The sequence below is a fragment of the Erinaceus europaeus genome, chromosome 12, assembly GCF_950295315.1.
Source record: "Erinaceus europaeus chromosome 12, mEriEur2.1, whole genome shotgun sequence".
Lineage (NCBI taxonomy): Eukaryota > Metazoa > Chordata > Mammalia > Eulipotyphla > Erinaceidae > Erinaceus > Erinaceus europaeus.
This window is the reverse complement of record NC_080173.1, coordinates 13,794,772-13,819,869: the sequence shown is the minus strand read 5'-3', so window position 1 is coordinate 13,819,869 and position 25,098 is coordinate 13,794,772. Positions and strand designations below refer to the sequence as shown.

At 51.3% G+C, this 25,098-nt stretch overlaps 1 protein-coding gene across 1 annotated transcript in view; it reads right to left on the bottom strand.

The window, feature by feature from the left end:
* Window positions 1-7,306: 7,306 nt before the first annotated feature.
* Window positions 7,307-25,098, bottom strand: part of MGAT5B (alpha-1,6-mannosylglycoprotein 6-beta-N-acetylglucosaminyltransferase B) — an 82,120-nt gene continuing 64,328 nt past the window's right edge. Inside the window, exons 11-17 of the mRNA XM_007532512.3 lie at window positions 24,831-24,961; window positions 17,142-17,297; window positions 15,286-15,432; window positions 15,035-15,151; window positions 9,653-9,727; window positions 8,250-8,506; window positions 7,307-7,794 (exon numbers count right to left, since the gene is read on the bottom strand). Coding sequence (XP_007532574.1) covers window positions 7,596-7,794; window positions 8,250-8,506; window positions 9,653-9,727; window positions 15,035-15,151; window positions 15,286-15,432; window positions 17,142-17,297; window positions 24,831-24,961 — 1,082 coding nt within the window. The 3' untranslated portion in view covers window positions 7,307-7,595. The remainder of the gene's footprint in view (window positions 7,795-8,249; window positions 8,507-9,652; window positions 9,728-15,034; window positions 15,152-15,285; window positions 15,433-17,141; window positions 17,298-24,830; window positions 24,962-25,098) is intronic.

Sequence of the window (25,098 nt, the reverse complement as noted above, 5' to 3'; positions counted from 1 at the left end):
CTCGCCTACTTTATACACTCTCCTCCTTGCTGGTTTTTTGCTTGCTTTTTTGTTTCATTTTGCCTGCAGTGTTATCTCTGGGGCTTGGTGCTGGCACAAATCCACTGCTTCTGGCAGCCACTTCCTTTCCTTTCCTTCCCTTCCCTTTCCTTTCCTTTCCTTTCCTTTCCTTTCCTTTCCTTTCCTTTCCTTTCCTTTCCTTTCCTTTCCTTCCCTTTTCTTTCTTTCTTTCTTTCTTTCTTTCTTTCTTTCTTTCTTTCTTTCTTTCTTTCTTCTTTCTTTCTCTCTTTTTTTCCTGTTTTATTGGATAGGACAGAGAGAAATTGAGAAAGGAGGGGAAGGTAGAGAGGAAGAGAGAAAAACAGACACCTGCAGACCTGCTTTGCTGCTTGTGAAGCTTCCCGGCCACAGGTGAGGAGCCGGGTGAGCTTGAGCTAAGCCCTGAGCTAAGTACTATGAGCTAAGTACTATGCGTGCTTAGCCACGTAGCCAAGGCCCAGCCCCCTTGCTCTGCTTTTCTCCATATCAGGTATTAAATATTAACCCATTGGTTCTCCCCCAGGTGCAACAGAAGTTCCATGAAGGCAAGTACCTTCTTTCAGGCACAGATGTATTCCCACAACAGTGCCTGGCACCTAGTAGCTTCTCAACAAACACTAGCTGAATGAATGAATGAATGAGTGGCCATAACTAACCAGAAAACGGGCACAGAGTTCTGGGTGTAAGAAGGGAAGACCTCCCTTTGGATTCAATGGCCGCACTGAGGCCAGAGGTGAGCTGCCACCAGAGGCTTTGTCCTGTGCCTGCTTAGGAGACCCCCACTGCTTGCCCATCTGGTCCCTCTCTGCTAAGCAGCCCTCTCAGCTGTGCTCTTTGGGGCCCTGCTCCCCATGCCTATGCTTCCCAGTGCCACCCTAGCCCACATCCTCTGCACAGCTGGCTGAGACAGAGATGAGGTAGCATCTGCACTGGCCAGCAGAACAGTTTTGTGCTTCATTCCAAAGTTTTAAAGATACTAATCTTAATTAAGTTGGAATGCAGTATACCCTGCGGCTTTCTGTGGTAAATGGCTTTCCATAAACACAGTTTATTCATGAATTATTATTAATTATTTCGTTGAGCAGTGACAAGACAGACGCTTGCCCTCATCCTGAGAGCTGTCAGTGAGGCTCCGTGGGTCTTGTGGGCCTGGGCTGAGTGAGAGCACAGCCTGTCCAAAGCCCACCTGTAGGAAGAAGGCAGAGGCAGAGGGCACAGGCCACAAAGGGCAAAACTGCCCCTTCCACCAGGGCCACACTGCCCCTTGGAGAGTCCCTTCCTTGGGAGGGAGGACTCTGACTGTAGGCAAAGGAGAAAGAGAATAGAATCAATAGTGGCTGAGCTATGGCAGAGGTGCCGTCTATGTGGAATCTCAAGCCTGTAGTCTTGTGGACAAGAACTTGCAAGAGGGGTTGGCCTGGGTCTCAGACCTGTGCACCCAGTCTAGAACCACACTCCCAGCCCCTGCTGGGTCTCCGCTCCAGACAGCAGAGCAGTTACAGCCTCCATCATCACAGTAAAGTGTGTTGGTTCTGTTGCTCTGGAGAATGCTAATACAGTAGTCAGTGCCACTAATGTAATGCTCCACCTCACCCCACCAATCCCTAGAATATTACTGTATCATCATCATTATTATTATTGCCTCCAGGGTTATCCCTGGGGCTCAGTGCCTGCACTATGAATCCACTGCTCCTGGAGGCCACTTTCCCCATTTTGTTGCCCTTGTTATTGTTATTGCTGTTGGTATTGTTGGATAGGACAGAGAGAAATCAAGAGAGAAGGGGAAGACAGAGAAGAGGAAAGACAGACATCTGTAGACCTGCTTCACTGCTTGTGAAGTGACTCTCCCCCACCCCCCACAGGTTGGGAGCTAGAGGTTCCAACCAAGATTCTTGCATGGGTCCTTGAGCTTCACGCCATGTGCTCTTAACCCGCTGAGCTACTGCCTAGCAATTCCCCCCCCCCCATGTTCTAATCCCTGTAAACAGGTCATACTACATTATGTGGTGGTTGGTTGCGTATCTGTACTTGGCTGTTTCTCAGCGCCCAGGTATGTGATGAAATATCATTCTGAACATCTGTATGACTGGATGGGATTCATGTTCATGGAGGTGGACTTTGAGGCAAGTAGCCTGCCCACTACAATGTGGGTGGTAGGCCTCATCCAAGCGAATGACAACTTTCTCTTTTGAGAAAGAAAAGTCTGCCACCAGACAGCCTTTGAATCTGAACTGCAATATTAGCTCTTACCTAGACCTCCACTCGATTCTGTGCTGGCCACTCTCCAGACATGAGACGGTTCCTGAAGCCTGTTGGCTTTGAACCTCTGGTGGGGCCCCGAGCCCAGGGATGGAGAAGACCTTAGAAGCTGTGTAAGACCAGACAGGGATTCTCCCCTGGGGCACCAGAAGCACCACAGCCCTGTGGACACCTTGATTTGAACCTTGAGACTCTTTTTGGATTGCTTCTTTAGACTGACAATAATACTAGCACCTAGTGAATAAATAGATTTTTATTCTCTTTTTTTGGTTGTCACTGGGGCTTCACTGTTTCAGCCTGACTTTCTAGATATAACAAAAGACAGAGAAAGGTCCTGGTGGTGGTGCACACACATTACAGTGCACAAGGACTGGGTTCAAGCCTCCTGTCCCCACCTGCAAGGGGAAAGCTTCGTAAGTGGTGAAGCAGGGCTACAGGTATCTCTGTCTCTCTTCCTCTTTCTGTCTGCCCTTCCTCTCAATTTCTCTCTGTTTCCATCCAGTAAATAAATAACGATAAGAAAAAAAGAGAAACAGAGAGAAAGAGAGAGAACCACAGCTCCAAAGTTTCCCCAATGCAGTGTGAGCTACACTTGATCCTGGGTTGTGTGCACAGAACATTAGACTTCTCCCAGGTGAGCTCTCTTGATAGATCAATGCATATGCTGTTTTACTAAATTAAATATAATTAATTAATTTTGCCTCCAGTCACTGGAGCTCTGCGCTAGCACTAGGAATCATTGCTCCTGGCTGCCATATTTTCCCTTGTTTTCTTTTCTGTTTCTTCTATTTTATTGGATAAGACAGAGAGAACTTGAGAAGTGAGAGAAAGACAGACACCTGCAGACCTGCTTCACCACTCAGGGGGCTCGAACCTGGGTCTTTGTGCATAGTACTATGTGTACTTAACTGGGTATGCCACCACCCAGCCCCCTACATGTTGTTTTATACCTCTTAAGTTTGTTGTCAAGAGCCACAGCAGTCATAGACTACTAATAGTGTGCACATTTCTATAATAATAATTTTATCTATCTATCTATCTATCATCTATCTATCTATCTATCTATCTATCTATCTATCTATCTATCTATTACCAGAGCACTGCTCAGCTTGTGGTGGTGACGGGGACTGAACCTGAGACCTTGGAGCCTTAGGTGTGTGAGTCTTTTTGCATAACTAGTATGCTATCTCTGCTCTCCAGTGCTCACATTTAACTAGAGGTTGGGACTCAAGTTGAGAGACGTGAGTTTTTCAGGGCTCCAGCTAGTGACAGTTGTCAAAAAGAGTTTGAGTCATCTGATTCCAAGGCTTAAGCTCTTCGTTTCCCCCCCCACCCCACCCCCGCCAAGAGTAGTCACTCTTTGAATGTAAATTCTCCTGGGAAATTAACCAACTTAAGTCTTTTTCAGCCCAGGTAACTGGAAAACTTTTCTCTACAAAATGCCAGAAAATAAGACTGCTATAAACAGCGAGGTCCAGACAGATAGGAGAGGCCCCACTTCCTAAAGGAAGCTAGACATGGAAACAAGAGTATGGTGAAGAAAGGAGAGAGTGGTCTGCAAGGCCGGGAGACTTGGCCAACAGAAGGCACCAGTCCAGGAGGAGGCTGTCCTGCTTCTGGGGAACAGGCACAGTTGAGGGGACGCTGGCTGAAGAGTTTCCAGAATGGCTGAGAGAGAAACAAGCATCATCGGGTCTGGGAAGGTTCTGGTGCCCCATTCAGCTCAGGCCCTGGACACATGGGTGCTTGGTGGGAGACACTGGATAACTGGGCCAAGCAACCCACTGAGTGCTTGTGCTAGTGAATGAATGAGTGAACAATGTGGTGAGGGGGAACAAGATGGGAAACAAGTGCAGCTCTGGAGGTGGCTTAGTAGGTAAAGTGCAGAACTGGCATGCCTGAGGCCCCAGGTTCAATCCCTGGCACTGAACATACCAGAATCATGCTCTGGGGGTTTTTTAATGTTGAGAAATGAGAATATGAACATTCAGCTTAGATGAGGCTAGTAATTCATCACCTCTACCTACTCTGTCACCCTGCCTTTTGAGGGCACCAGGTGGGGGACCATTATAGGACCTAGTTCCAGCTCTCTAAAGTCAAGAGCCCAATGACACCCAGTACCGGGGAGTCCCTGCCGAAAGCCCCACCACCACCGAGGGTCTGATGGGGAAGGTGGCTGGAGGCCTGGCTTAGACAGTCAGGGTTGCCTGAGGTCGCTGAGAGCAAATGGTCTGCCATCGTTCACTTCCAGCCAGCCATGGGGAATCAGCTGCACGGCTTCTCCAGAGTCACATTGTCACCAGAGCCCAATATTCAAATATATGCAGGAGTTGGGGCCTGGGCTATTTTTAGCAGACACAAAGGGAGGTGATCTAAGGCTGAACAGAACAGGAGGGGTGCAGACCAGCAGCAACCTGTAAATCAGGCTTGGAGGGATGGCCTGGCTTCTTCTGCTCTCCCCTCCCACTGGCGGCTCCCCAAGTGCCCTGAGGGCTGTGCTGTGGGCGTTATTGGGGAGCCAGCATTCTATTACCTTGGGTATTTCACTGAGCAAGCATGGAGCTTTTCTGAACAACAGTGGGTTGGGCTCTAGGGTCTGAAAGGGGCAGCGTTGGAGGTTGGTGTGGTGCAACCCTGGACTGGAGCTCTTAGCGTCTCTAGTGGCAGAGAAATCAAACCACTTCTAACGTAGTTTCCTGTGTTGGTTGTAATAAACCGTCACAAACTGGGCATCTTGAAGCTACAGAAATATTTTCTCAGGGGCTAGGGAGATAGCATAGTGATTATACAAAAAGACTTCGTGCCTGAAGCTCCAAAGTCTCGGGTTCAATCCCCGTACCACCATAAGCCAGAGCTGTGCAGTGCTCTGTTCTCTCTTTTCTTTAAGAAATATATATATATATATATATATATATATATATATATATATATTGTGTGTGTGTGTGAGAATACAGGTCCAAGAAGGATGACAGAGGACCTAGTGGGGGTTGTATTGTTATATGGTAAACTGAGAAACGTTCTGCATGTACAAACTATTGTATTTACTGTCGAATGGAAAACATTAATTTCCCAATAAAGAAATTAAAAAATATATATATATATTTTTAAAGACTTAGTTCCCAGGCCCCACCCCAGACCTACAGAATCAGCAAGCTGTGTTTTCATACCACAATCTGGTGACTCAGCTGCTAACACGTGAGAAGCCCTGGCCCCGAGCCCTCCCTCCCTCAGTGCTGTTGACACTCTGGTCACACCAGGCAGGTGGGAAACTGGCTTGGCCTCCACCCAGGAGATGCCAGCTAGATCCACCCAAGAAATAATAGTCCCAGATCCCTGCAGGGAGCACCACCTTGCACCTAGGTGAGAACTGCTGGCAAGAAGTCCCTTCTCTAGAGCATCTCGAACCCAGGCTTGCACAGGGCCAGGCGTGCACACTAGGGGAAGGGGAGGGGCACACCAGGCTGGGCTGTCTCCCATGGGTCATCTGACCCTACAGTAAATTTGAAATGACACCCCCCCACCACCACCCACTTCATGAAGAACCCCAGCTCACTGTTTCTAAGCTGTATGGCCCTGGGCAAATTACTTGAACTCTCTGTGCTGAAGTTTTCACAGCTGTAAAATGAGGGTCTAATCCTACCAACCTGGCCGGACTACTGAGCATGTACACCACTGATGGTGTGTCATTTTATCAGTAAATCCTAGCTTGTCTTGGGTTCTCATGAACATGCCATGTTCTCTGTAAGATGCTGTGGTGAGCCAGCTGGGGGGGGGGTATGAGGGGTGGGGAACAGGCCAGGGCACAGACAGGGCCCCTGGGTCACAGTGCCAGGGCAGCTGGGAGGGGCCGCGGGTCTCTTGCAGAGACGGAGAAAACCAGTGGTGCAGTCTGAATGCCGCCTGTTCTCTGCTTGACATCTCAGAACAAGGACCCTCTTACTACACCCCTCCCCCCAACCAGCCTGGCCCTGGGCTCTCACACCCTGCATAGGCCTCCAACCCCAGGCACTCCAGAAAAGATGAGAAACAGCAGGGCTCCTCCTTGCACCGCACATCCCAATAAAATATTTATTATTTCAAGAAATAAATCTTTAAAAAAAGAGAGAGAAAAGAGTGTCTCTATTGCTTTCCCCAGACAGGTCAGGTCCATGGAGAGGCCGCAGGGGCAGCCCAGGCCAGGAGAGGGCTCCCCGGTGGTGGCAGCATCTGCTTTCAGCCCAGAGAGGGGTGGGGGTCATCTCCCCCCCACCCCAGCTTAGAGGGGCTTGGCTGCCCACTTGGCAGGGTAGAGAGGCTGGTGTGGGGGGTGGGGCTGGCCAGAGCAGGAATGGGGTTAGAATGGGGGTGGCAGTGTTTCTGGGAGTCTGACCCATTCCACTAGGCTGCACTCTGGGCACGGGGCACAGGGCATAGGGTACAGGGGACATCTGGGGAGAGAGGCGGGCATGCTGCAGAGATGGGCACAGGTCCCAGAAGTGGCTGGAGGCCACTGGGAGCTGAAGGCAAGGACAAGGGCACAATAGTGATGGGGTGGGGAGCTCCTTGGTAGCCAGGAATGTCAGGGGCTAGAGCCCCACCCCAAGCCTTGGCCTGCATGAGGCACGAAGGCTGGGGTTCCAGAGTCTGCTCTGAGAGGCCAGGGCAGCATGCAGCCCGTGACACGAATGGTAGGATCCGAGGCATGCCCAAAATCAGAGAGTGGGGACAGGCAGGCAAGGATGGACAATTCAACCCAGGGTGGCCCCTGTCGCCACCATAAGAGGATGGGGGTGGGGTGGGGTTTGGGACAGCAGGAGGGGTAGGATTAAGAAGAGGCAGAAATAGCTCCCCTGCACTTGGCCTCCCTCTGCCCTTGTGCCCACACGCTGAAAGGCCACAGCTGACCCCGTCTACATTACTTCCTCCCCACAGACCCTTGGCTGGGTCAATAGGCAAGTGTCTCCCCCATAATCTCCCTGCATCCTAAGGCCCCACTCTGGACCACCCCAAGAATGACAGGACGCCAAGAAGGCAGAGGGCCTCTCTCACCCTGGTCCATATTTAGTCTTGCACAGAGCAAAGGGCCTCCAACCACCTGCTTTGGGCCAGTGGGACCTCTGCCCAGCCCCACACCTGCTGACACCACTGGGATGAGAACGTGGAGGTGTCGCAGGTGCTGGGTGAGCCACCCCCATGTGTCTGCAGTGCCCGCTTGCTGGCCGAGGTGAGCGGTCCGGAGGCCAGGGCGCTGGGACTCAGAATCTGCTGGTGCATTCTCCTGGAGCAGGGAGGGCCAGCAGGTGATGCCGGCAGGAGCCTCACAGGCAGTCCTTGCACAAGGCCACCTGGCCCTTGCGGAAGTCCCTGCAAGGGCAGAGCCTGCGATACTTGGTGCTGGCGCCGGCACAGCTGAAGAGCAGGGGCTCCTTCTGCAGGAAGCACTCCTGGCCCGGCTGGGCGAAGGCAGGGTACAGGTGGTTCATCTCGGACTCGGTGCTGTCACAGGGTACCTGCAGTCTGGGGCGGGGGCAGGGGGTGGTGGTCGATGTGGGTGTGACAGCACAGGCAGTGTTGCTCAGCCTTCTCAGGTCAAAGGGTGGGGCTGTAACTGGCCTGGCACTGCCCATCCCCCTCCCTGGCCCATCACAAAATCAAGGAAGGGGATAATTTCAGGGGACACTGACTATAGCCTTCATCCACCTGCTGAGCCAGGAAGCTTGGAGGAGAAGCGGTGGGCAGAGAGGAGCTTTCGTGGTTTAGACCTAGAAGATGCCCAAGTGGGCTGGGAAGGGGCTGGGGGAGGGCAGAGAATGGGGCCTGAGGCTTTGCCATGATGTTGGGGATCAGGGCCTAGACACATGCCTGGGAACCCCCTTCTGAAAACTTCCTGCATCAGCAACCCCCCCATGCCCCAGTGCTGGCAGGGCCAGGGCCACAGAGGAGGTGGGTTGTACCAGCTGGAGCTCACTCACTTTTGGAAGGTGTCCTGACTGTTGAGAAAGGGGAAGAAAGAGGGTTCGCAGACCAGCCCGCGGTCCAGGCAGGCATCTGTGCAGGCCCTCCCCACGTCGGCCAGCCAGGCCTGGAGAGAGTGCGCTGGGGGCCAGGCCCTGGGGGCCAGGCTGGCGTTTGGGGCCCACTGAAGATGGGTGGCATTAGGAGCCAGGACAAAGGGGCTCTGCAGGGCCTTTGTAGCTGGCAGGGCAGAGTCTGGGGCTGCACAGAAGTCCTGCCAAGAGGAAAGCAGTGTTAGGAAGGGGGAATAGATGGCTCTGTGTGGAGCTAAGGTGGGGAGGAGGGGCCAGATAGCACAGCTCTGATGGCAGCTGTCTGGATGCTGGGCAGACTCCTGTGTTATCTCATTCCGTCCTGCTGCAGGTCCACCCAGCAAGGTCCCAGTGGGTCACCAGCAATTGGGGGAGAGGGGGAATGAGGCTCAAGGTCAAGGAACCAGCCCAGGATCTAATGGCTGCATGACACGTGGCATTTGAACTCAGGTCTGTCTGCCTGTTGTCCCTCCTTGGCATTTTTCTGCTGGTCACGCTTGTACCAGGCTCAGGGTTTCCTGCCTGGGGCCCAGGGCACCATGTCTTTGGCATAGTTGCTCAGCCAGCTCCTGGCCCAAATGAGGCTTTCTTCCAGCTTCATGCAGATACAGGCCCTACAGGCCACTGGGCTGAGTGTTCTGGGTTCTGGCTTCTGCCCTGTACTACCCACTGCCCTGCACTACTGTACTTATGACCCCAACACGTCCTCCCTTCTGGGGGCTCCACCCTTCTCATCTCCAATTTAATGGCCTAGAACCACTCTCTCAGGCCTCACTGCTGCATGTCTGAATACCTGATAGTGACACCACAGCCCACCCTAGGTCCACAGCTCAGCAGAGCTCTGAGCTCATTTCCAGGTTTCATGGGAGCATGAGCTCAAATTGGGGGGAGGGCAGGGGAAGCTGAGGTGAGGACTCCTGCTTTTCCAACAGCCATCCCTCCTTCCAGTTTCTCCAACCCAATCTCACCAACTGACTCTTGGTGGGAGCTGAGGTACCTCCCACATCTCCCATCTCCCACTCCTGCAATCAATTACCAAACTCTTGCCCTTTTTATATATTTTTAATAAGGTAAAAGAACAGAGCTTGTATTTCTAGATTATGACATTGGGGCTCTGGAAGAGGACCCTGGGCTTCCTTGCCTATTTCTAAGCTCACTGACAGAGAAAGAGTGAGCGAGCGAGCAAGCGAGCGAGCGAGAGAGGCACTGGAGACCAGTGGGAGAGGGGGTTTCAGGGATCTCAGTGGAGGCAGCCCCTCTCTCTGGTCTGATGGGACTTGGGGTGGGTTCTTCACCGCTGTGGGACAGAGAGCCTAGGGCCCACCTACCTGGTGCTGGATGTAGGCATGGATTCGCTCCAGCATTCCCTCACAGGTATACTCGTAGGGCAGGTAGGGGTCAACCTGTGGGGGGGGGGGTGACAGCTGCCGTGGGTCCCCCCCCACCTGGAGCTCCAGACCTGCTGCTGGCTGTGCTGGGCTGGGCTCTGGGGGTGGAGACTGGGTGGCATCTCTCTCCAGAGAGCCTCCCCTTTCCCTTCCCCTCCTCTCTCTCCCCTCTTTCCTCTCCTTCCTTTCCTCCCCTCCTCTCTCTCATCCCCTCCCTCCTCTTCCTTTCCTTTCCTTTCCTTTCCTTTCCTTTCCTTTCCTTTCCTTTCCTTTCCCTTCCTTCCCTTTCCCTTCCCTTCCCTTCCCTTCCCTTCCCTTCCCTTCCCTTCCCTTCCCCTCCCCTTCCTTTCCCTTTTCCTTTCCTTTCCTTTCCTTTCCTTTCCTTTCCTTTCCTTTCCTTTCCTTTCCTTCCCTTTCCCTTTCCCTTTCCCTTCCCTTCCTTTCCCTTTCCCTTCCCTTTCCCTTCCCTTCCCTTCTCTTCCCCTTCCCCTTCCCCTTCCCCCTTCCCTTCCCTTCCCTTCCCTTCCCTTCCCTTCCCTTCCCTTCCCTTCCCTTCCCTCCCTCCCCTTCCCTCCCTTTCCCTTTCCCTTTCCCTTTCCCTTCCCTTCCCTCCTCCCTCCCCTCCCCACCCCTCCCCTCTTCTTATTGCCACCAGGGACATTACTAGGGCTTGGTGTCTTTTTCCCCCTTTATTTGATAGGACAGAGAGAAATTAAGAGGGGACAGATATATATATATATATATATATATATATAGAGAGAGAGAGAGAGAGAGAGAGAGAGGAGGGGAGACAGATCCACCTGCTGCACCGCTTCACCACTTGTGAGGCTTCTCCTCTGCAAGAGGGCATTGGGGGCTCAAACCTGGGTCCTTGAGCATGGTATCGTGTACTTAACCAGGTGGCTATCACTCAGCCCTCCCAGAGCTCCATGTGTCTCTGTAAAGCACAGTGCTCCGTGCCCTGCCGGACCACCTGCACAACACCGAGAGCTACATCCTCCTCCTCCAGGATGTCCATTTTGAACCCACCTTGTTGCCCTTGGTGGCACCCAGACTTCCTCCCCTGGCACCTACACCTGCACAGCCTGGTATACAGTAAGCACTTAGGAAACAGTGTCCCTGCTCTGCCTGCAGCACCCTCCCCACAGACAAGGACTGTTCATGGAAAGGAATGATTGGGCGGAATGCGCCCAGCCAACTCCAGGCACCTGGCAGGAACGTAGGACACATGTGCAGGAACCAGCCACACACTGTTTAAATATCTGGGGTCCGGGGACAAGGGCCATAAAGAGAAGAGGAGGTAGAGGAGACATCCACCTTCTAGGTGTGGATAACTCTTCTTTTTTCTTTTTTTGAGAGAGTGAGAGATGAAAGCAGACATCACTCTGGTACATGTGCTGCCAAGGATCAAACTCAGGACCTCATACTTGAGAGTCCAATGCTTTTATCCACTGCACCATCACACGGACCACCTCCCCACTCTTCTTATTTGACCATTATTCTCTGCCCCTGGCATTAACCCCCAAGGTCCAGCCACCATGGAAGGAGGTAGGAGCAGGGAGTGGGATGTGGGGGAGACACATTCCAGACTCAGAGAAAGGCTGTTTTCAGCCTAATACCTCACCTCACCATTCCCGTGTGTGTGTGTGTGTGTGTGTGTGTGTGTGTATGCCTCACCATTCCCGTGTGTGTGTGTGTGTGTGTGTATGCCTCACCATTCCTGTGTGTGTGTGTGTGTCTGTGTGTGTGTATGCCTCACCATTCCCGTGTGTGTGTGTGTGTGTGTGTGTGTGTGTATGCCTCACCATTCCCGTGTGTGTGTGTGTGTGTGTGTGTGTGTGTATGCCTCACCATTCCCGTGTGTGTGTGTTTGTGTGTGTGTGTGTGTGTGTGTGTGTGTGTGTCTGCATGCACAAGCCCCACACCTGGCCCTGTCCATCTCCTACACAGGCCATTTTCCTGCCTGCAGTTCCAGACATTAAGGAGTTTTGAGTCCAAGTGGGAAAACCCCACATTTAGTCCAAACCTGCAAGCTCTCCTCTGACCCATAGCAGATGACAACAAGGTCCCTTGGAGGGCAGGAGGCGAGCCCTGGGCACTCTGGCCAGGATACCCCAACATTCACACTGGGGTGGGTCCCTGGGAAGCAGTGGCCACTACTAGCCTGGGAACTAGCCCCGGCCACCAAAAGGATCCTTGGGACAGGCCCCACTAAGCCACCCTGGCAGCCTGTCCACAGAGCCATGAGTGAGCAGGTCTGAGTGCCCAGGGACCCAGGAGACCAAAGGTTCAGGGGCCTCAAGTAACTGCTACGCCCTGTCCCCACAGCCCAGTACCACCCCGTCCCCCAGGTTCACTGGCAGCCCAGCATCTGCTCTGATGTTCTCCCAAAGCCTCGGGGGTGTCCTGTGGGACAGAGACTTCAAGCCCAGGTTATAAATAAAAAAATAAATGCCTGGAAGTTGATAAACAAGATCAGAAAAGAAAACACAAGTAGAACCTGAACTGGAATTGGCGTATTGCACCAAAGTAAAAGACTCTGGGGTGTGTGGGTGGGGAGAACACAGGTCCAAGAAGGATGACAGAGGACCTAGTGGGGGTTGTGTTGTTATGTGGAAGACTGGGAAATGTTATGCATGTACAAACTATTGTATTTACTGTCTAATGTAACACATTAATTCTCCAATAAAGAAATAAAAATAAAAATAAAATAAAATAAATGCCTAGAGGAGAGACAATCCCCTGCTTGTTCCAGCCTCTTCTTCATGACCCCCTGGTGCCGCTGAACTCTCACAGGCCAGGCCAAGGCAGGGTGGGGGTGGGGAGCTCAAGCCACCAGTGCCTCCTGCCACGAATCTCCTGCTTAAGGAGCCAGGCTGCCTGGAAACCACCCACATTCAGTCTAGTTACAGGGGTGACCGTGATTGGACAGGGCAGAGGTGTGGGGCCTGCTGGGGAGGGCACCTGGATAAAGATAGTGGGGGGGGGGGGCAGCGCTGCCATCACTACTCCCTCCCCCTGACTGGGCTCACCTGATGGAGATGCCAGCTGCAAACTAAGGTCAGAGGGCGGCAGGACTCCCCTTCCTCCCCCCCCCAATTTGTCCTCCACCCCAGCTCCAGCAGCCAGGCTCAAAGTCCCAGAGAGAAGCTACCTCCTCCACAGTGTCCGTCACTCATGCTAAGCCTTGGCCAACTGTCCCTGAACCTGCTTCCTACCTGGGATGATCAGAGCCCCCTAGGGTTTGTTTCAAAGTTCAGTTGCCAGGAAGTCGGGTGGTGGTGCACCTGGTCGAGTGCGACATTGCCATGCACAAAGACCCCAGTTGGAGCCCAGCTCCCGACCTGTGGGGGGTGGGGCAGGTGCTTCATGAGCAGTGAAACAAGTACAGCAGGTGGGTCTCTCTCTCTCTCTCTCTCTCCCTATCTCTCCCGTTTTGCTCTCAATTTCTCTCTGTCCTATCTAATTAAAAAAATATAAAAGGTGGTGTTGTGGGGGGGATGGCTGCCTGGGCAAGTGGATTCATCCTGCAGGCACCAAGCCCCAGTGATAGCTGTGGAGGTAATAAAAAAAAAATTGGGAGTCGGGCGGTAGTGCAGCGGGTTAAGTGCACGTGGCGCAAAGCACAAGGACCAGCATAAGGATCCCAGTTCAAGCCCCCAGCTCCCCGCCTGCAGGGGAATTGCTTCATAGGTGGTGAAGCAGGTCTGCAGGTGTCTATCTTTCTCTCCCCCTCTCTGTCTTCCCCTCCTCTCTCCATTTCTCTCTGTCCTATCCAACAACAGCGACATCAATAACAACAATAATAACTACAACAACAATGAAAAACAACAAGGGCAACAACAGGTAAAATATTAAATTAAAAAAAAATCAGGCTCCAAGGACATACCTAGTCCTATAAAACCAGATGCCAGGAGAGGCTGGGTGGTGGCACACTGGTAGAATGTACATTGCCATGCGCAAGGTCCTGCATTCAAGCCCTCCCTCCCCACCTATGGGGGTGGGGAGAGGCTTCATGAGTAAAGCAGGGCTGCACGTGTCTCTCTCTCTCCATCTCTGTCTCCCCCTTCTTTCTCTATTTCTTTCTGTCCTGTCAATCAGTCAATCAATCAAACAAACGGTGCCACCCTGTATGAGGGTCAGGATAGCCAGGCATGGATCTGAACTAAAGAGAAGCCTCACAGACCTCAAGGATGGGGGTAACCCAGCCCAGGGCAGTGCCTATGGGTGCCTGGGCAGCATCCCCACCGGCCAGCTGCATGTCCTCTAATGCCTGGCTCTCCCCTACTGAAGGAACCATCTGTCTGTTGCTTGCTGGTGGCAGTCCTGCTCCCACCAAGCCTAACCACCCCATTTTAGCCAGACCCACGAGCTTACTCAGGTGGCATGTCCCCCCAGAAAAGGTGACTCAGCACCGCATGGCAGGGAGGGGACACTGGGCAGAGGAGAGGGGTAAGCTTGGCCCCATCTGGTGTCTGAACTATAGTGTGAAGCAGGTGCAGAGCCTCACTACTGGTGAAGGGACCAGAAAGCAACAGGGCCATGAGAGGCTACCAAGGGGCCCAGGGAGGCGAGCTGTGGAGCCTCACCCGCTCCTGAAGGTGTCTGCTGACTGTCCCTCCTTGCTGCTCAGAAGCCGGCACCATGGTGCCACCCCCAGAAACATAGCTGTTAGCCCCATCCCCAGGATTCTGGATCCAAACTGGCATTTTTAACAAGAGCTCCAGATAGACTTTATGCGTGTTATAGTTTAGGTCCTGAAAGGCCACAGACCCACAGCAAGAGCGAGTTCAAAGAGACGTCATGTATTCATTCAGGAAACACACAGTACCCAACCTGTGCTGGGTGCCCTTACAGGCCTGGCCCTCAGAGACACCCAACAAGGGAGTTTGGATCAGAGGCTGCCGTGCCAGGCTGTGCACGCTGCTCACGGCACACAGACATTTTTCTCCGCTAATCTCCGCCCCCGCCTTTTATACCAGAGTACTGCTCAACTCTGGTATGTGGTGGTGCTGGGGATTGAACCTAGGACACTTGGTACCCCAGGAACAAGTCTTTTTGCATAACCATTATGTTGTCTTCCCAGCCCCCTCCTCTCTAACATACAGACATTGGGGATAATGTTCAAATTTGCCAACCCAGGCCTGCAAATCTGAACTCACAAAAAGGGCTCCTCCCTCCCTCCCTCCCTCCCTCCCTCCCTCCCTCCCTCCTCCTTCTCTTCCTCCCTCTCACCCTTCCTGCCTTCTTTTCTTTCTTCCTCTTTTTCCTGAATGCCTACAATATGGGCTAGTGGCAGTGTTCTCGAGACCTGAGTCTCACCTGGGTCCTCATAATGGCCTTGATGGCTGCCTCAAACTCCTCCGAGTTGTTGTAGTCCACCGTCCACACGTGGGGCTTGCCAATGAAGTTCTCTGCATAGGGATGCTGGGAGAACACCTGGAGGCAGGGACAGGAGCATCTACTGTGCCCACAGGGTCGGGTCAAGGGGCACCCCACCCACCTGTCTCAGCACTCCTTCACCTGTCCCTCTTCCAGGAAGCTCAGTGAGGCCCCCCAGGTGGCCCACTCACCTCCCTGGAGGTGGGCTTGCCTCGGAAGAACTCGTGGTTGAGGGAGCTGTGCGGTGGGTGGAAGCGGGACTGTAGGAAGATGCAGCCATTGGCGATGGCCTCCAGGGGTGCAGGGCCCTCGTAGGGGAAGCCAAACCCTATGAAGAGCTGTGGGAAGGTGCACATGGTCAGGGCAGGCTGGGCAGCCCCGTTCTGGAGCCCTGGGAAGCTGGAGCAAGGCTAAGGGCTGGGGTGTGGGCAGAGGGTGTCCCAGGTCAGCTGCACTGCTTCCTGTCTCTACGCCTTGGTCTCTCCACTTGTAACATGAGGACCTCTGACTACATGACATCAATGGTCTCTTGTGGCTCTACTAGGCTATGACTCTGGAAAGGGAAAGAGAAGAGTGAGGGTCTTCAGTTGGGAAGGGTTTAGAGCTACAACTGACCTCAAAGGACCTTGACTCTCATCTTAAAAAATGTTCCTTCAGAATCACGTTAAGTGAGGTAAGTCAGAAATGGATGGATATGGGATGATTTCACTCATAGGCAGAAGTTGAAAAATAAGAACAGAAGAGAAAACGCTAAGCAGAACTTGGATCGGAGTTGCACTAAATTAAGACTCTGGTGTGGGGGAAGGGCTCAGATCCTGAAACATGAAGGCAGAGGAGGACCTGGGGGCAGTTGAATTGTTATGTGGAAAACTGGGAAATGTTATGCATGTACAAACTATTGTATTTTACTGTCCACTGCAAACAATTAATCCCCCAATACAGAAATTAAAAAAAAAAGTTCCTTTAGCATCTGCCTTGTGTAAGAAGCCCTCATGGACTGACTCCTGAAGGGTCCTCAAATGATTCTTAATCCAGGGATGTCATGTAAGGTCAGTCAGGGTACTCACTGCACAAAGGTCGACTAAACACACACACACACACACACGTATACACACACATGTATACACACATGTATACACACACGTATACACATATGTATACACACACGTATACACACACACACATGTGCACGAAGCCCAAAGGAAGGAGCTATAGCAAGATCCAGAGAGGACGTTGACACTGACTAGAAACCCTCTAGTCTCAGCTGACTGGCCCACTGTGCTAGTTTTTGCTCCAGGAATACAGTTCACAAACCCATGGCAGCAGTAAGTCAAAACCGATGGTCTAGGGACCACGCCATGGTGCACCTGGTTGTGTGCACACATTATCATGTACAAGATCATGGGCTCAAGTCCCCAGGTGCCCACCTACAGGGGGGAAGCGTTGAGGCAGTGAAGCAGCACTATAGGTTTCTTTCTTTCTTTCTTTCTTTCTTCCTTTTCTTTCTTTTTGCCTCCAGGGTTATTATTGGGGATTGGTGCTGTCACAACAAACCCACTGCTCCTGGTGGCCATTTTTCCCATTTTATTGGAAAGGACAGAGAAAAACTGAGGAGGGAGGAGGAAATAGAGAGGGAGAGAGACAGACACCTGCAGACCTGCTTTACAACTCAAACCCAGATCCTTGTGAGGGTTTGGGGCTTAGTACTATGTGTGCTTAACCAGGTATACCATTGCCTGGCCCCCAGTATCTGTCTTTCTGTATCTCCCCCTTTTCCCTCTCAATTTCACTGAGCTCCAGTGATAACCCTGGTAGCAAAAGCAAAGCAAAACAAAATAAAACACTGATGGCCTCATGGAACTCTTGCTGGGATCCATTCCAGGCTGTCCTACAAAAGCCAGACATCACTCAGTTCACTGGCTGCCTGGTGCAAGGAGGAAGCCCACATTCTTGCCCCAGAGCCTGAGCTTGCTGGCCAGCCTGGGTCCCTTTCCACTGTGGGGGCTCCCTTCCTGTCTGCAGCTGAGCAGGGGTGAGGCAGACTCACCTTGGCCTTGCGAAGCAGCTGCTGGAACTCGGGCTGCGGCAAGAGGCCGTGGTTCTTCACAAAGGCTGGGACCTCAGGTGGCCGCTGGCTCTCGTAGTACACGGTGCCATGGATCTCCATGTACTTGTTCAGGATGCCCAGGAATTTCTCTTTCCCCTGGAGAACAAAAGGAAGGGTGAGAGCTGCCCCAGAGTGAAGCAGGCAGAACAGGGAGAAGTGACAGCTGGGTCTGGGAGCTAGAAGATGTGGCACCATTTTAGGCCTGTAGTTACCCAGAGTCTAAATAAGCCTGAGCAAGGTTCCTCTCCAGCCCTCAGCTCCTGTCAGTTAAGTTGCTGAGGTTGAACTAGCCCAGAGCAGTCTGGGCGATTTGTAGTCCCTGTCCCTGAACTGCTTTTTCCCCCCCGAAGGCACCAATATTTAATGGAGCTGCTCGCCCTTCCAAGGACCTCTAAGGGGATGCTGAATTTCCTGGAGCTTGGCCATCTATTTCAATCCTCATTCATTCATCCTGCCTCTTCTCTCCAGCCATCTATGCACCTAATCATCCCACCTGTCCATCTGTCCATCCATCCATCCATCCATCCATCCATCCATCCATCCATCTCTCCACCCATCAGTCATCTACTTACAACCCATCCATCCATCCTCCCACCCACCCCTCTACCTATGACCCCTTCCTTTTCTTCTTTTTCTCCCTCCCTCCATGATCCCTGTACCTATAACCCCTCCATCCACCCATTCCTCCACTGTCCCTCCACCTATGGAATAAAGTTGGGGTTAGGGTTAGGGCTCCTTAGCCTCTGAGCGCCTGACCCACAGGCAGGCCCTGAGCTCAGTGCTGTGGTCAGAAATAAGTTTGGACTCTGTTACTGGCTTAAAAGAAGCTTCAAGACCATGGGGGTTGGGAGGATGGACCAGATCCTGGGCTCTCCTTGCTGGGGCAGTCTCAACTCATCATCACGGACTAAGGTGGCCAGAGTCACCTGGGTCCCAGCCACAAGGCAAGGGTCCAAGGAAACCTTCCCTGGAGGAAGACAGCAGCATCCTGGCCCTCAGGTTGTTCATATTCACTTTCTAGACATCAAAATAAAAACAAAGAGAAGAAGAACAGAAGGGGAGGAAGGAAAAGAAGCCAATGAAATGCCACTAAAATCCCCAAGAAGTCTTTTGGGGAAAACTGACAAACTAATTCTCAAAGTCACTTTGATCTGCAAAGACCTCAGAACACAGGGGGCTGGGTGGTGGTGCACCAGGTTAAGCACACATGGTGGAAGGACCTGTGCAAAGATCCTGGTTCAAGCCCCCAGCTCCCTACCTGCAGGCGGGGGGTCACTTCACAGCAGTGAAGCAGGTCTGCAGGTGCCTACCTTTCCCCATCTCTGCCTTCACCTCCTCTCAATTTCTCTCTACGTATCCAACAATAGCAGCAGCAGCAACAACAACCATGGGAAAAAAAAAAAAAGAAAGAAAGACGGCTGCTAAGAGCAGTGGACTCTTAGTGCAGCACCAAGCCCCAGCGATAAGCCTGGAGGCAGAAAACAGAAACAAACAAACAAAAACCAACTTAGAACAGACAAAATAATTTTGAAGAAAAAAGAAGACAGTAGACAGACCTATATTACCTGATTTCAAGACTTATTATAGACTGTGGCGGGGGGGGGGGCAGTATAATGTTTATGGAAGAGACTTTCATGCCTGAGGCCCCAAGGTCCTAGGTTCAATGCCTAGCACCACCATAAGCAGAGCATAACAGTCCAATAGTAAAAATACTAAACCAAAGAAACGGGCTTATCATAAAGCCACAGTAATAAAAAATAGTGTAACACTGGCTTCAGGACTGACAATCACTGGAAGAGAATAGATCCACTCATGTATGGACCAGTGATTTTCATCAAAGGGTGTCTGTGTGTGAAGGGCTGTCATTTCAACAAGTGGAACACTGAGTATTCATGTGCAGAGTAATCAGAAAGATAAAATAGAACAGTAATCTATACTTCACATAATATACAAAGGTTCATCCAAGATAGATAATAAACTCAAATATAAAACTCACAAAATAAAAAAAAATTAGACAAAGATTTTTTGAACACAGCTTCAAAAGCTCAAGTCCTTAAAAAATTGCTGGGGCCTGAGAGATAGCTCACTGGGTAGGGTGCATGTCTTGCCATGTGCGCAACCCAGATTTGAGCCCGGAACCACAACAGAGTTCCAGTGGGGAAGCTTGGTGCTGTGGTGTCTCTCCTTCCCTTTCTTTTTCTATCTGAACAAATAAAAAAACAACAACAAAACATCTTGGGAGCTGTAATGTTGCACGGACACAAATTCTCAGCTGGGGGGGGTGGGAATAAGTCTGAGTTAGTCAAAGTGCAAAATCTCACTTCTACTTAGAATCTAAAAATGCCAAACTCCGCAACAAGGAGCAGAAAGGTGGTTAACAGGGGTTAGGGAAGCAGGAGTGAGGAGATGGGGTCAAAGGGCGCAAACGTCCAGGTTCTGGGCTCGAATGCACAGCTTAGAGGCTGGAGTTAACATGGTTGCATTATATCCAGCCTCTGCCCAGAATACAGAAGTGGATCTTCTGTATTCTCATCTGACAAAGAAAAAGGATATTCTTTTTATTTTTTTATTTATTGGATAGAGAAAGCCAGAAGTCAAGAGGGAAGGGGGTTATAGAGAGGGAGAGAGACAGACAGATACCTGCAGCCCTGCTTCACCGCTTGCAAAGCTTTCACCCTGCAGGTGGGGACTGGGGGCTCGAACGTGGGTCCTTGTGCACTGTAGTGTGTGCGCTTAACCAGGTGCGCCACCACCCGGCCCGACAAAAAGATGTTCTATGAATTAACGAATAGGTTCGTTAGCTTGACTGTGGTAATCATCACATAATATGATTCTCTTTGCCAGATGTACCTCAGTGAAAAGATAAAAGAAAAACCAGAGCCCTGAACTGATTTCACAACTTATCCATCAGCTGGCTGCCTATCATCTGAGAAGCCGTTCTTTTCTCTGTGCAGAGCCAGGGCCTCCCACGTGTCCGGTTTGACTATTCCAGGGTTGCATTTTCATTCAGGTAGAGAGATAAAGCGAGAGAGGACAGCCACAGCACTGGTGCTTCCTCAGGTGCTGTGGTGTTCCCATGTGGTGTGAGGGTTGGAACCTGGGTCATGTGTATAGAAAGGCACAGCCCTACCTGTGAGCTCTTTCTCTACCCCTGACCAAAAAACAAAACAAAAAACCCTTCTCTTCAAGGACACTTCCCTCTTTTCTTTTTTTTTTTTTTAATTTTTTTTTTTTTTATTTAAGAAAGGATTAATTAACAAAACCATACGGTAGGAGGGGTACAACTCCACACAATTCCCACCACCCAATCTCCATATCCCACCCCCTCCCCCGATAGCTTTCCCATTCTCTATCCCTCTGGGAGCATGGACCCAGGGTCATTGTGGGTTGCAGAAGGTAGAAGGTCTGGCTTCTGTAATTGCTTCCCCGCTGAACATGGGCATTGACTGGTCGGTCCATACTCCCAGTCTGCCTCTCTCTTTCCCTAGTAGGGTGGGTCTCTGGGGAAGCTGAGCTCCAGGACATATTGGTGGGGTCTTCAATCCAGCACTTCCCTCTTTTCTGATGTCTGGAACATTTCTTGAGCTGCAAGAAGAGGCTTGCCCTATGCCTGACTCAGTTGCCTTATTCCTGTCCCTCCCTCCTGCTCCCTAGGAATTCAACTTTGAATAAAACAAGAGCACCCAGGTCTTCGCCTCCAGAAGAAGACAATGTTCCTCAGCACAAGCATCACCAACCTTCCCCCTGGGTCCTGGCTGCCACTCCCACAGGGATCATGTGATGTCTGCCTGACCCGAAGCCACCCTGTCTCCTATATTCTCTGCCGCCTACTCCCCCGGATTCACAACAGCACTCATCCCAGGATGCTGCTGTTTTTCTCTCCACCCAACTACCTCTGACTCCATTCGGTCATAAAGACCAGCCCAAAGGTCTCTCGCTCTGTTTTGGAAAGCAGCTTCTTTGAAGTCTGTTGCTCAACAGTCTTGCTCCTGGCTATCACAGAGGCTAGAGATAAACCCTTTTTGCTGCTCAGATTTCATAACCTCTCATTCTTTTGGGATGGTTTCATAACAATGTTTTTCTGGTCAAGGCAGTTGGCAGTCTACGCTGCCCCTCCCCAGAGCCCTGGCATCGCTCTCTGACCTCCCAGCAATCACCTGGTGTGACTCAGGTGACATGGCTGAGAGCGACCTCCTGGGTCCTCCCCATGCCCATGGCGTCTCAGTCCAGGCCCTGCCCCCAGAGCTTCTCTCTGCTACCTAAGGATCGTAACCAGGCACTCTGGGCAAAGTCTGGTTAATGCCCCAGCTCTGGAGGCTTATGTGGGTTTAGATCCTGGCTTGCTGCTTGAACCTTTAATACCTGGGTTTGCTCCCTTGTGGAATTAATTTGCTAATGTGTGACCCGCACCTCACAGTGTGCAGAAATGGGGGGACATACATGTGCACCTGGCACACAGCAACACAGAAGGCTGAGGATTTTGCAGTGTGGGAATCAAGGAGGTTCTTGGTGTTTTCTTAATCTCCTTGATTTGAATATTTCATTCATTTATTTATTATTTTTTCCTTCAGGGTTATCGTTGGGGCTCAGTGCCAGCACCAGGAATCCACTGCTCCTGGTGGCCATTTTTGTTGCACTTGTTATTATTGTTATTGCTGTTGTTGTTGTTGGATATGACATAGAAATCGAGAGAGGAAGGGAAGACAGAGAGGGGGAGAGAAAGATAGACACCTACAGACCTGCTTCACTGCTTGTGAAGTGACTCCCCTGCAGGTGGGGAGCCGGGGGCTCAAACCAGGATCCTTGCACCAGTCCTTGTGCTTCATACTATATGCATTTAACCTGGTGCACCACCACCTGCCCCCCCCTTTTTAAAGAATTTATTTATTCACGAGAAAAATAGGAGAGAGAGAGAGAGAAAGAACCAAATATCACTCTGGTACATGTGCTGCCGGGGATTGAACTTGGGACCTCATGGTCAAGAATCTAGTGCTTTATCTACTGCACCACCTTCTGGACCACCCACCTGGCCTCCTTTATTTGAATATTTCTATGAGCAGATTCAGTTTATGACAAGTAGTTCTTTTTCTCTTTTTTACTTTGCATCAGTCCCGTGTGTTTTTCCCTCTATATTTTAGCCCTCTTTAAAAACACACCTTTTTAACTCCACCTCTTTTAGCTAATAAATCACTCCCTATATTCTCTCAAAAGCTATATTAGTTATACCACGCAGCCTCGACTTCGCAAAGTCTAAATCGATAGTTTTGCTTTTTATTAGGTAATAAAAGAATCTTTAAAAATCTTTAAAATGCTTTAATTTCATGCTCCACTTACATATGCAAATTGTATTTTAATTCCCTCAAAATACTGTATAGCCTAAAATATAAGAGAGTATTGTTTCGTGCAGCTGGTCTTCATTTCCATACACTGTCCTTTTTCACTATTCTGTGTTTTTTCTTACACCTCTGAGCTTCCATCTGTGATCATTATCCTTCTACAGCCTCAGCCTGGGCTTGCTCTGTTTTTAACTTTTCTAAAAATGCTTCTATTCCACCTTCATCTTCGAAGGCAATCCTTGCTGCTCACAGAGTCTGAATATGGCGGTGTTCTCTCAGTGCTCGGGAAGCATTCTATTGTCTTCTGGCTGCTAGCGCTTCTGTGGAGAAGTCAGTGTGAATCTTGCTGCTGCTCTTTCAGGGTAACTTGTCTTTTTCCTCTCCCCCCACTTCCTTGGCATAGACACATCTGAGCCCGGCACATGGCTGCCTAGCAGAGCCATTTCCAGCATCCTCTGAAACTGGGCATGCATGACTACGGGACTGAGGTGGAGCCCGAGAGCAGCACGAGGGAGAAACAGGGTGATGGCCCCAAACAACTACCTTCTCTGTCCTGTCCCTTTCCTGACAGTTGGAGGGCAGGTGCTGGCAATGATTGAAATTGCCACACCCATCTTAAACCATGAGGGAAGACTGTGTGTATGAGTGTGCGTGTGGGCGTGGGTGTAAACTAAAGGAGGGCTAGTAGGGTGAAAAGAGCCCCCAGGAGGTGCCCACCAGCCCTGAACAGATACATCTTCCTAGCATTTGCAAGTAGGACAGAAAATACACAGCTGGCTCTCAACAGCCTGTTTGGACGGCACTGATTTGTCCACTGATTTGCAACTGTTTCCCGTCTGTGCGCTCTGCACTCACAGGTGAACCCACAGATGAGAAGGACTGGCAAGAAGGGACTCGACACAAGCAGGTTTGGGTGGCTTGAAGGAGAAGGGTCGGGGGGAGGGGGCCCTACAACCAATCTCTCCAGGATGCCAAGAATTTTGACTGCAGGGAGAATCAGGTCCCTAAGCCCATGTTGTTGGAGGGTCATCTATACAACCCCATAATCCCATCTACTTGGCAGCACTATTATTTGGGGCTTTCCTGTGACAGTAGCACCTAGTTCCAGCTCAGCAGGTGTAGGCACCATTACATAAATGGTCATGGGTTGGGGAGACAGCTTAATGGTTATGCAAAAGACTCTCATACCTGAGGCTTTGATGTCCCAGGTTCAATTCCCAGTACCACCATATGACAGAGCAGAACAGTGTTCTAGTCTTTTCCTCTCTCTTTTTATTTAATTATCTTTATTTATTAAATAAAGACAGCCATAAATCGAGGGGGAAGGAGGTGATAAAGAGGGAGAGAGAGAGAAAGAGACACTTGCAGCACTGCCTCACCACTTGCAAAGCTTTCTCCCTGCAGGTGGGGAGCAGGGACTCAAACCCGGATCCTTGTACACTCTAACAAGTGCGCTCAATCAGGTGAGCCACCACCCAGCCCTGTCTTTCTCTCTATATCTCTCTCTCATTAAAGTAAAATAAATAAATGGTCACATCACAGGCCACACACAGGATGCAGGTACTTCCCAGTATCTCTGGGATGAACTCTCATCACCTGTCACTGGCTTCAGGTCAGTCACCTGCCCCAGGAGCTCTAACCCTCATGGCAGCCCAAGCTGGATCTTGACCCCCAGGGTGTCTTCCTCTCCCCAAGTAGGGAAGAGCCCTTCTGGAACCTCTTTCCCACCGTGGTCCATGCACAGAAGCCAGACACCCCAAAAAGCCCAGATCAGGGGGACCCTGTGGAGAGGCGAGAGGAGGATGCAGTAGAGTCATCATACCTGGAGCTGCCTCGACACCAGGAAGCACAAAGGAAAGCGGAAAGAGAGCAGGTCAGCTTCAACAGGCAGTTTCCCTGGGGACCCAGCCCTGAAGATGAGGCTCTAACCCTTAATTCTCTCCAGTCTTCCCCTCTGTTTCCTACCCACCAGATCCCCAAGTCTTCCGTGTGCTCCTTTGGCTGGTCTGTGTTTGCTGATGGACCGGGGGTGGGGAGGGGGAGGGGGGAAGAGGACGGGTTGGACGGAGAAGCGTCACAGCCCCATAAAGTACCGCTGAGCTTGTTGCAAAGAGTGGAGTGAGAGAGAGGGATGAGCTAGGCACTGCCAGGCTGGGCCTCTCCCCAAAACTGGTCCGAAGGAGCTCTCTTTGCTGACCCCTCAGCAGGGGAAGCTTTTTGCTGTCCAGGGCTGGAAGTGGACGGGAGCTGGGTCCCGAAAGGGTGAGCTCCTAGGGTCGAATCAGGGGCTCACCTTCCAGATGCTGGCCTCCTTGCCGTACACCACGGCCATGTTGCTGGTTTTGCCTCCCTTGACGAGCTGCTTCTCTGTCTCGTTGAGCTCCTCGGACACGAAGCCCATGAAGGAGTTGTCCGGGGTGTGAGCTGCAGCCAGACCACGAGGTCAGCCGAGGACACGTCCCAGGCTTACAGGGGTCTGCCCCCATGGGAGGAGTCTCCCTTTGGAAGGGTTAGAGCAGAGGCTGGGGGCAGGATGGGTGTTGCGGATAGAGGTGCCCTGG